A 12,501-nucleotide genomic window follows, 5' to 3' on the forward strand; every position below is an offset into this window, starting at 1 on the left:
AGGAAAGTCCTCACCAGGCAACGCGCGCTCGCTACTACCCCGGACAACTCCACCGATGCGAACCCAGCCATCCGCAAACTCGAGCCTCGACTCCCTTTCCCGTTCTTGCGTTCCTGCATCCGCTGCATCTCATCGCGCTGCAGCAGTCTCGACTCCATCGAACTGGCGATAGCACCCCGACGCAGCAGCCCCTGCATCGCCCTTACTACACGCCAGTCGACTTTTACAGCATCGTCACACGAAACCATACATTTCAAACACGACCGACACGATCCAATTGACAACCCCTTCGAGGCGCACTGAAAACGGCCAACGTCGAGCGATCTCCCCCCCGTCCACTGCCGCTCCAGCGTGCAGGCTGTGATCTGATCCGTCATGGCGTTCCTTTTCAAATCAAAGAAGAACCAGGATCGAGCTCTCGCAAGCCGCGATGTCAACTCAGGTGGCGGCGGCTCTCAAAGTTCCATTCAGAGCGCCAGCGCGAGAATAGCAAGAGAAGAGAAGAACGCTACCCAACGCTCAACACCGACGGGCAGCGTGGGCTCCATCGACCATGATGGGAGCGCTGGTGCTGGCAGCCCCGACGTGGGCTACGGCCGTCAGCGAGGGCCCAGTGTAGACCAGACATCATCACAACCGCCTTCGAGCGATCTCCCGGTAAGTTTGCTGAATATTTGCGGGCGCAACCTTCTTACCGGACACTGCTGATTGACCCGGATTTGCAGCTTCGAAATGGCCCCCCAGTTTCCCAGCAAAACATTTCGCCTCAGCAACAGCAAATGATGAACCCAAATGCGTCGCTTTACCCCTGGTCGCAACGACGACTGACCTACACATCATCGCACCCGAGTCCCTTCCCCCGATATGGCGCCGCTGTCAACTCGGTTTCCTCCAAGGAGGGTGACATTTACGTGATGGGCGGTCTGATCAATAGTTCAACTGTCAAGGGCGATCTCTGGATGATCGAGGCTGGTCAAAACATGGCTTGCTACCCTCTTGCGACGACTGCTGAGGGCCCTGGCCCAAGAGTTGGCCACGCGAGTTTGCTCGTCGGCAACGCCTTCATTGTCTACGGTGGTGATACCAAGGTTGACGAGATGGATGTTCTGGATGAGACACTATACCTTCTCAACACATGTAAGCTGCGCCGTCACAGCCCCAGAATAGGAGTCTCTTCGGCCCTGAACAGTAACTAACTAGAGGCAGCCACGAGGCAATGGTCGAGAGCTCTTCCCGCCGGCACCAGACCGTCTGGCCGTTACGGCCACTCCCTCAACATACTCGGCTCCAAGATCTACATCTTTGGTGGGCAGATTGAAGGCTACTTCATGAACGACCTCTCCGCCTTTGATCTGAACCAGCTGCAAATGCCAAACAACCGTTGGGAGATGTTGATTCAGAATACCGAGAGTGGAGGCCCGGCTGTGGGCAAGATCCCCGCCGCCCGTACCAACCACTCCGTGGTGACGTTCAATGACAAGATGTATCTGTAGGTATCGCTGACAGCCAACGAAGCGCGAGATACTGATAAACGGTGTAGGTTTGGCGGTACCAACGGATACCAATGGTTCAACGACGTTTGGAGCTACGATCCCGCCACGAACGAATGGTCACAGCTGGATTGCATCGGATACATCCCTGTTCCTCGCGAAGGCCACGCCGCGGCAATTGTCGACGATGTGATGTACATTTTCGGTGGACGCACAGAGGAGGGAGCCGACCTTGGAGACCTGGCCGCTTTTAGAATCACATCCCGTCGCTGGTATACCTTCCAGAACATGGGCCCGTCACCTTCCCCACGCTCAGGTCACAGCATGACCACCGTTGGAAAGGCCGTAGTGGTGGTCGGAGGCGAGCCCAGCTCATCACCCGCCAGCGTCGGCGACCTTGGCATCGTCTACATGCTTGACACCACCAAGATTCGATACCCGAACGATGCACAGGCTCAACAGACAGTCGGACAACCACAGCAGCAGCAGAGGATACAAGGTGCAAGGAGACCCAGCGCAGCGGCTGAGACTAGGAACCTGCTCTCTCGCGATGGTTCCAACGGCCCCCCTGATCAAAGAAAATTGGTTGGGGCTCCTCGGGAAGCCAACGCGATGAGCAGCCCTCCCAATGGCATGAGAGGACCCAACGGAGCGGAACCCAATAACAACCCAGCCGCTGTTAACAACATGTCCAAGGTACCGAGATCCGCCGCCGCGTCGCCTCCCGCCGGACCGCCCCCTTCAGGACCCACACCCGCGAAGCCTAATCAGCCTTCCAACGTTGGCAGAATCCGCGGGCAATCGTCAGAGAGAGATGGCTCGGTCGGATCTCCTCAGCTTGCGCAAAGTCAATCGCCAGTCATCAAAGAGGTCAAGGAGCCGGGTCCTAAGGAGGCCGAAATCCCTGTGACAAACGGCCGTCGCACTCCCCAGGAGCAAGTGAAGAGAAGTGGCTCTCGATCAGAACAGGGGCCTAGCGAAGCTGCGAAGACCAAGTCCAGACAAGGCAGCCGCTCTGGAAACTCGGTGGATAGCACAACTGAGCCCGGATTGAGGGCGGTCCAGCCTGCGCCCCAGTCGCAGCCACAGCCGCAGCCTCAGCCTCAGCTTCAGCAACTACAACCGCCTCCGCAGCAGCAACAACTGCCTCCGCAACAGCCACCACCTCAACAGCAGCAACCGACACCACCGCAGCAAGTATCGCCGCAGCTGCAGCAACAGGTACTGCAGGCACAAGCAAACCGCCCCGCGTCCCCGCCTCCACCCACCCGTCAACCCAGCAATCCTCTGAACCGCAGGTCCTCGGGCCGCAACTCCCAGACTGTGGCTTTGCTAAAGGAATTGGATACGGCCAGGAACCGCAATGCTTGGTATGCCTCAGAACTCGAGCTTGCGCGCAAGGCGGGATATGTCCCGAACGCAAGCTTAAGTCCTGTTCTCGACAGCAGGGCCGCGGAGACGTTCGATGATGAGGACAAGCCACTAATTGAGGCGCTCCTAGCTATGCGCACAGAGCTTGCCAATGTCCAGGCCTCCGTTGACAAACAAGCCATACTTGCCGCCAAACAGATCGCCGAAGCCGAGAAGCAACGCGACGCTGCCATTCAAGAAGCTGTCTACGCCAAGGCCAAGCTGGTTGCCCAAGTTGGCGGCAGCGTTGCAAGCACGCCGCAGCTAGATGGCGAGCGGGATGTTGATGACCGTTCAACCGAAATCAGCCGCAAGCTGGCTTACGCCTTGAACTACCAGAAGGATCTCCAAGCCCAGGTGGAAATGCTGAAATCCGAACTTGAAGCCGAGAAACGCGCCCGACAGCTCGCTGACGACACAACGAACGCTTCTCAGAAGCGCATGAGTGAGCTCGAGTCGTACAAGACCATGACTTCAACGGATTTGGAGCAATTGAAGGCGGAGTTGCACATGGTTCAGAAAGAGGCGAGGGAACAGGCCGTGCAGTACACGGAGGCCATGGCGGCCATGCAACTACTCAAGGTTGAAAGAGAGGACTTTGAAAAGAAGTACAACGAATCAGTCGGTAACTCGAAGGAGCAAAATAACACCTTCGACTCTCTGCGCGAGGCGATGGCAGCGTCCGTGGAAATGAAGGCGCATCTCGAGAGCAAGTTGGAGGAGGAACGCGCACAACGGGAGAAGCTTGAGTCTAAGCTTACCAAGCTCAAGTCAGAGCATGAGACTAGAACTGCCGAGCTTGTGGCGGCGACACAGAGGCTGCGCGATGCCGAGGAGCTGGCCGAGAAGCATGCCAATGAGGCTAGAACACACCAACAGGCCATCCTCGCCGGCTTCGACAAGGTTACCACGAGAGATCTCGGATCCGACGGCAAGGCCGACTCGGAGAAGCTCAAGGCTCTGCAGGAGCAGCTCAGTGCCGCCAACGCACTGGTCAAGAAATACCAACAGGAGGCAGACTCAGCCGCCGACAAGCTTCGCACTGCCGAGGAGCGCATCGCCGGCCTTGAGGTTTACCAAGAACAATCCAGTCGTGAGGGTGTAGCCATCAGAAGACAGCTTCAGGCTGCTCTGAGGGAGACACAGTCTCTGCAGGCTAGGAACTCGGACCTGAAGCATCAACTCCAGAACCAGCAGCTGGAGACCAATGCCATGACGGTGCAACACAACACCCTCAAGGATATTCTCGTGGAGCGCGGTATTAGCCCCACAAACATGGCCCGGACTCGCAGCATCGGCAGCCCCCGTGTGAACACTCCGGAGCAGGCACGCATCCGTGATCTCGAGGATCAACTGTCTGCCGCCACCACTGCTCAGGAAGAAAGCGCGCAACGCGCGGTCGCGCAGCAGGAGGCCACCGAGGCCGCCTATCGCGAGAAGCTCACCCAACTTGAGAACGACTATCAGTCTGCTGTGCACTATGTTAAGGGCACTGAAAAGATGCTGAAGCAGCTGAAGGAACAGCTCTCTAGATACAAGACTGAGAACAACCGTCTCAAGTCCGAGCTCCTTGAGCTCGAGGAGCGCGTGGAGTCTTCTGGTGCCGCTGCTGGAGGAGATGCCCCTGCTAACTGGGAGAGTGAGCGTCATATTCTGCAGGAGAAGATCGAGAGCCTCGAGGAAGACCTTCAAGCCTCGACCGAGAAGCTCGAGAACCAGCTGCTCACCGTCAGGAAGGAGTTGGAGGATAGCAAGAAGCAGCGCGAGGGTGCCCTCAAGGACGCTGAAGAGGCCTCTCGCAAGCTAGCCGTAAACCGCCGAGATCTGGAAGAGCTCCAGCAGGAAAACAACCTTCTCGAGCGCCGAGCTCAGGACGCCGAGCAGAAGGTCTCACTTCTCTTGGACCAAGTCGAGTCATCCGTTGACAGCTACCGTCGTCAGAGCAGACAGGCCCCCAGCATGACTTCGGAGGAGACGGCTAGGCCCACCAACGGGAACAGCATTGGCCACCAGCGTCAGGACAGCTCTGACGCCGAAAGCTCCTACGGCGGTGCTGGCGGTGTCGAAGGGCGCAACAGCACTGCTTTGGACAACTTGGCCAACGAACTCGAGACCCTGCGCACTCACTGGGAAGCTACCAACAAGAACTACCGACTGAGCAACACCTTTGACTTTGAGGGTGCCACAACTCCCACGAGGAAAGACGAAGAGGTCGGACTGGGTCTTAGCGAGAGCCTCGCCGACTGGCGGAAGCGTCTTGACGTTGACGAGCAGGCGGATAACGACCGAGCGAAGACCAAAAGCCGACCCGACCGGCCTTAGTCTGGCGTTTTGCGGCGGATGAACTCTCGCTTCGCTTCATGACGGCCGCCAGGCGTCTTCCATTACCTACTGTACATTCTTTGACTGCTTCGGGGCAGTTGTTCCCAGGCGGGAGGAGTTCACGGGATTTTGGGGTTTTGCTTTTCATGCACCGCTGCTTCTGGTTGACTCCGGTCTTGGTTTCGCAATGATTCCACGTATTCATGACGAAACAACCTTCGCTTTAATTCCCCCCGCGCTTTTTGATTTTGTTTCTCCTTTTTCTTTTCTCTGCGCATGGACTTTTCTGATGATACACTACAATCACGACCAGTTCTGCTTGCTCCTTTGGCCGTGGACACGTACGAAAGCAAGATGGGGCGCGACAAGGTCTATTTTATTCTCTTAAGATGGGTGGATGAATTGGCAAAGTTGGCATACGTGCCTGCTTCTTAACGCTGCTTCTTTTCTTTCCTTTCTCTAAAATAATGTACAATACTTTTGTGCGGTTCTACGCTTCCCGCAGTTTTGTTCCGAGAGTGCTTGTTTCGGACGTTGGTCAAGACGAAGAAAATTTCAAGGCAAAAAAGACGAGACGTTTTGATGATCGAGACGGGCGAGCTGGCTCGGAAACAAAAAGGGGAGAGATGAAATGCAAAGGGGATCAATAGGAGTCTTCCTTTTTCTTCTCGGTTGATTTTCTGTGTTGAGAGAGTTTTACTACCTTTTTTTGTTGCAACCAGTCGGACCTAGCGGCTCGAGGGAGCTGGTGGTGGGCTTTTAGGGATTGATCAATGACGAGACGATTGTTACCCTGAATGTTGTGATAGTGATGTGTGCCCTCATTGCAGTTTTGCGTATGCTGACATCGGCTGCGTGTCGACCTGTGAAGACTCGTAGGCAGGCAAGGGAGTGTGACGTGGGCCTCGGGGTGCGGGTAACTGACCTCCAGTTCACCTGTGACCACCCCAAGCCATATAGGGTGGCAAGTGCCCAAGACTTCCAACAACCGAGTTGGAATAAGCGGCCGTGAATATGCCCAGTATGGTAGAACCAGTATGCCAGCTGACACAGAGATCGTGGTTATCATCTCAAGCGCCCCAGTTCGAAACCCCGCGCTGTCCATGATTTTTGTTTTCATGTTTCCCTTGGAGCCTTTTTTTTTTTTTTTTTTTTTTTGTCATGCTCACTTTTGTCTTACTCTCACCAGCCCTACACGAGCTGCTTCTAATGTACAATTCTATTTTCTTCTATTCATCCCTCACTTGCGGTTCGTGCCAGAGACAAGCAGGACAACGCTGCCCAACTGCCTCCTCAGATCCTCCTTCTCGACATCGTGCGTGTCCTCGACCTCGCCCCACGACCCAGTCTGCCACGACACCTCCAGACTGCTCGCCGTCGCAGCCTCCTCGACCCCGAACCGCTCCACCCCGTCCACCCGGCCCGCGTTCGGCCCCTCGCTCCACTCCACAACCAACCGCGCCGCCCCGATCAGGCTCTTGCCCGCCAGCACAGCCCTCTCCAGCCCGGCAATCTCCCACGCGTCCAGGCCCATGACCCAGCCCTGCACAACCTCCCGGACGCCCTCGGCCTGCGGCTGGGGCATGATGGCATCCCCGTCCAGCACGGGGCCGATCTCGATGCCGGGCCAGACGTGCGTGGTGAGGAACCCGACGACGGCCTCGGCGGTGCGCTTCTGCACGTCGCGCAGGCTCTCGCCGGCCTCGTTGCGCGTGTCGGTCGCGCCCGGCGGCGGCGCCCAGCACAGCAGGCTGTCCGTGTCGAGGTAGCGCATCACGGTCGTCGCGATCTGCTGGCGGATGGCGGCGGGGCCGGCGTCGTCGGCGGCGATGTCGAGCGCGCGGCAGACGAGCGAGGTCAGCGGGATCAGGTGCTGCTTTGTCGCCTGCTGCGCGGAGGTGAGGAGGTCCCACTCGATTGCGAGGGCCGAGGCGAGGTGCTGCTTCGAGGGGGGCAGGCGGACGATGGCTTTCGTGACGGGGTGGCGGAGGGGACGAGCGTCGAGGTGGATTTGGAGGGCGCCTGTTGAACCATGTTATTAGGAACCATAGCAGAGTGTCTGGGGAAGAAGGAATGCATGCTTACCGTCAACCTCGTGCACACTAACATCGTTCCAGAACCTCCTCTTTAGCCCAGCAGCCCTGGCCGCCGCTCCTCCGGCCTTGGCGTCCGCCGCGGCGCGGATGTTTGTCGCCTGCTTGAGCATCTCGGCCTGCCTCCTCCTCCGCTCCACGCGCGCGCGCAGCTCCGCGGTGCGGTCGTCCTCGGCGGTGGGCGGCGCCGGCGGCGGTCCCGTGCCGACGACGGGGGCGACCTCGGCGGGCTTGAGAGGGGTCGTCGAGATTGCGCGGAGGCATTGTCGTCCCGCCAAGGGCGAGCTGCTGCTGCTGCCGGCTGCGAGCAGGCACAGGGGTAGGCGTGTTGTCGGCTTCATTGTGTGCGTATTTTGCGACACCTGCACCGAGGGAAGTTGGAGTGTGGTGTAGAAGCTGTTGAAGCTACGGCGCAATGTGCAAGTGGACGTCAATTATTTTTTGGTAGCTTCGCGGCGATTTCCGCCCGTGAACAGGGGTCTGATTGGCTGCATGCATGGGTGACATCAGACGGGAACTAGCTCGGACGATGAGTTCGGTGAGCGATCGGTGTACGAGATGGAAATGCAGTGCTACCGTCGTTGTCGTCCATCATTGTTGGAGCATGCCCTCACGTCCAATACAACAGAGGCAATTTTGAACAATGCTTCTTATAGCTACGCTTCTTAAAGCTGCAAACACTCGGCATCGCGCCTCGCTAAACTTCTACGCCCAGGTGTAGTAGTAATACAAATTTTGAACTCGCCCAAATCCATTAGTAAGGCGGCTTCGTGACATTCCCCAAGCTGAGCTCCCCTGCTCGGCTGTCAATCCCATTAAGAAGCTCGTGCAAATCCATTCCTCCTCCCGAAACCATCGACATGTCTCCTCTGTTTGACCCGTGATACAGACTGTCACCGCCCCTGCTGCTTAGATCCCTCCTTGCCGGCTTCACCGCATAATCCTGGATGGATATCGAAGAAGTGAGCCCGCCGATATGCCCTGGTAGCGGCGGCACGGGCGGCACCTCCTCGCCTTCGTTCTGCTCATACAGCGGGTTGGAGTTTAGCGGCCCGCCCTTGCTTGACTGCGACGCCGACCGTGTGCGGCCTAGCGATGCCCCACCGCCGTTTTCTCCCTGTGAAGTCGCCGGGTTGAAACTGAGCTCAGATGGCGTGAAGTCGTAACTGACCATGCTGTCGCTATCACTGTCATGGTGCAGCCCGGCCGAGGTGCCTATTGGTGTCGCTGGTACTTGCCCTGTGAGAATAGCCTTGAGCTGGTCGACGGACGCGACAATGCCCCTGCTAGAATCAGAGGGAGACGGCGACACGCCACTGCGGACACTGCTCTTGCGCAGCTTGCTCATGGGAGACAAGCCACCGTGTGTCTGTGCGGTGTTTGGACGCAGGCCTTGCTGGCTGCCAGCCGGTGAGGACGCCCCCGTGTGGCCGTTAGCGCCATTGACCGTCAAGTGTCGGTTGGTTCCCATAGTGCCGGTCTTTGAGCCAGCTAACGACTCCGACTTGCTTCCCGCTTGGAGGGCCAGCATCGCCGACTCTTTCGACCATTCCGCTAGCATGTGCTCGCGGAACACTGTGGGCAACTCGTTTCCAGGAACAGCAGGAACTGTGCTAAGCGACGAACTTAGGATCGGATGAGAAAAGTTGCGTCCGGGAGATTGAGGTGGGCTAGACGGTGGTGAAATACTCGTGTCGATGTAGCTTGCGGCAATGCTCTCAACGAGTGATGTTCGGTCATCGAATGGCAAGAGGGCTTCCGACTCGACCTCGTTGGCAGGCATCTTGGTGAGCGACGTGGGCACGCCTGGAGTGATGGTCTCCATTGGTGGTGGGGGGATGGCAACGCCCTCGGTCCAAAAGTGCTTGCTGCGGCGTCGAATGACCTCGTTCGTAATCGCACGACCGACAACGGAGTTTTCAATGTCGAATCGTTCGGTAACGGCCCAGAAATACCCATGGGCGAGACTGCCAAGGCGTACCTTCTGCACAGGTGTCTCAGCGTCGGGAATGTCTTCCTGCAGACGGAAAACCATGGGCAATCCGTACTGAACTGCATTAACGCCCAGTCGGATTACCAGCTTGTTTAGGAGCACATGTAGCAGAACCATATCGTAGTCGTAGTCAACATACTGCAACGCATTGTCGTAGATGGCGATATGGAGAAGCTGCAGGAAGTGTGAGCGATGCCGGGAAGGCTTGTCTCGGTTGTTGGAGGCGCTGGAGGCAGCCCGTTGGGCGGCGCTGCCGGGTTGGAGTTCGCGGCTGTTCTTCAATGACGATCGGTGGTGCTGAGCGTTCTCATCCCGAGCCTTCAAGTCTGCCGCTGTGGTTTCTCGGTCGAGCCATGTTAACAGCGCATCAACATATGCCTTCCTGACCTCGCCATCCGGGTCTCGCAGGAGCCACTGCGTGTTTTCCCATGTTTGGATGGGAACCTTATTTCTTGAGAGATTCAGGTTGCCAGACATCTGCGCCCTCGGGTTGGCCACAAGAAGAATGTTCTTGATGGCCTTCAAGGCCGCGGTCTTGGCCACATTACGTGAGAGGTATGTCTCAAGATGCGAAGTCTGGCTCCCGTTTGCGTCATCTTGTGAAACTGGCTCGGCGTTCTCTGCCTGGGGTGATGAATTGGCACTTGAGGACTTGGAAGGCTTCAGTCGCAGTAGAATCGTCGAGATCATGTCTGAAATCTGATCCGCGTAGTAAACGTGTGTTGCCAGGTCCCCAATGCACGACTGGATGCGGTCAAGCAGTTCCCGCCTTTGAGCAGCGACTTCCGCAGAAGCCTGAGGCGAAGAAGGTGGCCCTCCGTCGACCTCTGTTTCCCCCCTACTGAGCCCTCCAGGTAGTTGAATGAGCTTCTTCATGTGCTGAATCAGACCCAGCAAGACATCCATTGCGCTGAGTCCGATGAGATTGACGTCGGACCGCAGCAAAGAACCGATCATGGCGGTCAAGACCAGATGTATCTTGAGATTGTCGTCCTTCACGGGGGCTTTTACAAGATGATCCAAGGCCGTCACCAAGATAACGTAACGGTCCTGCACCGGCGCCCACCGTGCAACGGTGTCGTAAACACTGATTGCCCACCCGTGATCCTTGGCAGATTTCTCGTCTGTCTTGACAACGGAGTCGCCATTTGCAACACGTTTCTCGATGAACTGGAAAAGAGCGGCGGTGGCGGAGTGGATTTGCGGTCGGTTGGGCGTGATGAAGATCTGCTTCAAGCACTGCAAGGCGAGCACACCAACATCCTCTTCGGCGAGCTTGTCGACGTCCATGGCCGTTCCTGTCAAGGCAATGGGGTTCGCCTCGCCTGTTTCGCCGGTCCCTTGAGTCGCAACGCTCGTCCTACGGCGAAGCTTTTCTGTTTGGACCTTCTCCTCCATCCGTATCCGCCCAAGTATAGTCTCCAGAAGCTCGTCATCGTCCCACCACAGATTGTCCAATATGACGGGGACAATAACATCAAACTGACGGCCAGTAACAGATGATAAAGCCTCAGATGAGGACACGCTCCTGATTGCTTCCAAGCCAGCGTTCCTCCATCGCATCAGCACGGGTTTGCTGGACGCTCCCTTTCCAGGGTTTTGGCGGGTGGAGGCGAGGGAGGCATAAGTGCGAACGATGGATTCGTACTGGGCGAGATAGGCTTGGTCGGCAAAGGAAGATGACGTATCGTGGTTCTCGCAGAAGGCTTCGAAAGTAGGGATAGATGATTCAACCATGGTTATATCCTTGGAGCCGAGGATGAGGTCGAGAATTTTCAACACATTGGGAGCGACAAGTGGCAGGTCCTTCGGGGCCTTTTCGATCAAGGCTGTAAGGATTCGCAGAGTCACTTGAACATTTCTGAGCAAAGAACGGTCAGCGAAGGGCTCATATCTCGAGAGTCACAGGGGGCGAACCCAATGCGCTGACGCCAGACATCGCTAGCTGTCTTTTTCTCCAGAAAGGACCCAATCTTCTGGATTTTGGAGCGTCGCGAAGTAGCATAGAACAGCAAGTAGCTCAGCTCGCTGGAATTAGGCTTGACATCAACAGCGCCCTTTGTCGTCCGCGGATAGCACTTCAGGACCAAGACCTGATGCTTCGGGCGACATTTTTGCTGGATCGCGTTCATGGCGTCGGGGGGCTCGGGGCCCGGAGAGCAAGGGAAGTCGAGGAAAGACTACCTGGTGGCTGGTAGCAGCGTATGGCAGCGAAAAAGCATCGAGGTTGGATATAGCTATTTGGAGGCGGCGCGTCAAGATCTTGAAAGGAGAGTCGGACGTCGGCGTCGTCGGTTAGGATCGCGAAAAGCAAGGAAGGAGTAAGGCATTGGAGAAAATAAAGTGGAAGCTGGCGTAAGTAGAACCAGCGGCGGGCGAAGGAAGGGTGTGGCAGACAAGACACCCGACAGAAGCAGATTCCAGTCAAGGTCTAGCCAAGCCAAGCCAACACAGGGGACGACGAGTCGGACCGGGGGTGTGAGCGTGGGTAGATTGAAGCGTGCTGGGTTCCGTATGAGAGGAAAGGCACCAAGAGGCCCCGGGTGGATAAAGGGAAAAAAAATTAGGGACGTGGCTGGCCTGTGAAAATCGCGCTTCCCAGGTCGTGGAGGACATCGGTGGTGACAGTGGTGCAGGTCAGCAGCGAGAGGTGCCACGGGGCGGGAGCGCTTGCCGGACGGACTGCGGACTGACGACTGCAGCACACTGGAGCTGGAGGTGGGTGCTGGACAATGGGCCGAGATGGCGGGCGACGTGAGCTTGCTGTTGTTTTCCACCTTACGGCAAAGTTCCTACTGATGATACCTTGGCCCGACCTGCCCACAACACCACCCTCCAATCCTGCGATTGTCGTCATCACCCAGCTCCATCGTCCTGCTATTGGCTAGTTGAGTCACAAATCAAATGATCGGAAAAGGTTGACTCTCTCATTTCATTCCATCTCAAGATCGAGTCTCCAACCATGTTCTGGTCACCTAATGAAAAGGAGAAAACGCTGAAAACAAAATGCAGCTGGAACACATGCTCAGACAAGCGTTGGCTACGCTGCAGGTGCCAGAGACTACCTATGCCTGAAGAAATGCACATGGCGAGGTGCCCTGGTCTCGTGTATCTGAGTCTCAAGCATGTGCGAAAGAAAGACGCGATGCGACGCAGAGAGAGACATTCACCTGTATGGCTGCAAAGATGGCAA

General features: G+C 56.9%; 3 protein-coding genes across 3 annotated transcripts; 1 reads left to right on the top strand and 2 right to left on the bottom strand.

Moving 5' to 3' along the window:
- Positions 1–375: 375 nt before the first annotated feature.
- Positions 376–5,222, top strand: tea1 (Tip elongation aberrant protein 1; the record flags this gene model as incomplete). Its single annotated transcript, XM_036644140.1, has 4 exons — positions 376–657; positions 726–1,137; positions 1,207–1,489; positions 1,541–5,222. 4 exons carry the CDS (start codon positions 376–378, stop codon positions 5,220–5,222), a joined length of 4,659 nt encoding a protein of 1,552 aa, XP_036490291.1.
- A 1,240-nt stretch (positions 5,223–6,462) lies between these two features.
- CGCS363_v012292 (Protein atp12) lies at positions 6,463–7,656 on the bottom strand (the record flags this gene model as incomplete). The annotated part of the gene is made up of 2 exons (XM_036644141.1): positions 6,463–7,244; positions 7,308–7,656. 2 exons carry the CDS (start codon positions 7,654–7,656, stop codon positions 6,463–6,465), a joined length of 1,131 nt encoding a protein of 376 aa, XP_036490292.1.
- Positions 7,657–8,069: 413 nt separating this feature from the next.
- On the bottom strand, positions 8,070–11,440 carry EFR3 (the record flags this gene model as incomplete). Its single annotated transcript, XM_036644142.1, has 2 exons — positions 8,070–11,169; positions 11,226–11,440. 2 exons carry the CDS (start codon positions 11,438–11,440, stop codon positions 8,070–8,072), a joined length of 3,315 nt encoding a protein of 1,104 aa, XP_036490293.1.
- Positions 11,441–12,501: the final 1,061 nt, after the last annotated feature.

The sequence above is a fragment of the Colletotrichum siamense genome (genome assembly GCF_013390195.1).
Source record: "Colletotrichum siamense strain Cg363 chromosome Unknown KSG_Cg363_contig08, whole genome shotgun sequence".
NCBI lineage: Eukaryota > Fungi > Ascomycota > Sordariomycetes > Glomerellales > Glomerellaceae > Colletotrichum > Colletotrichum siamense.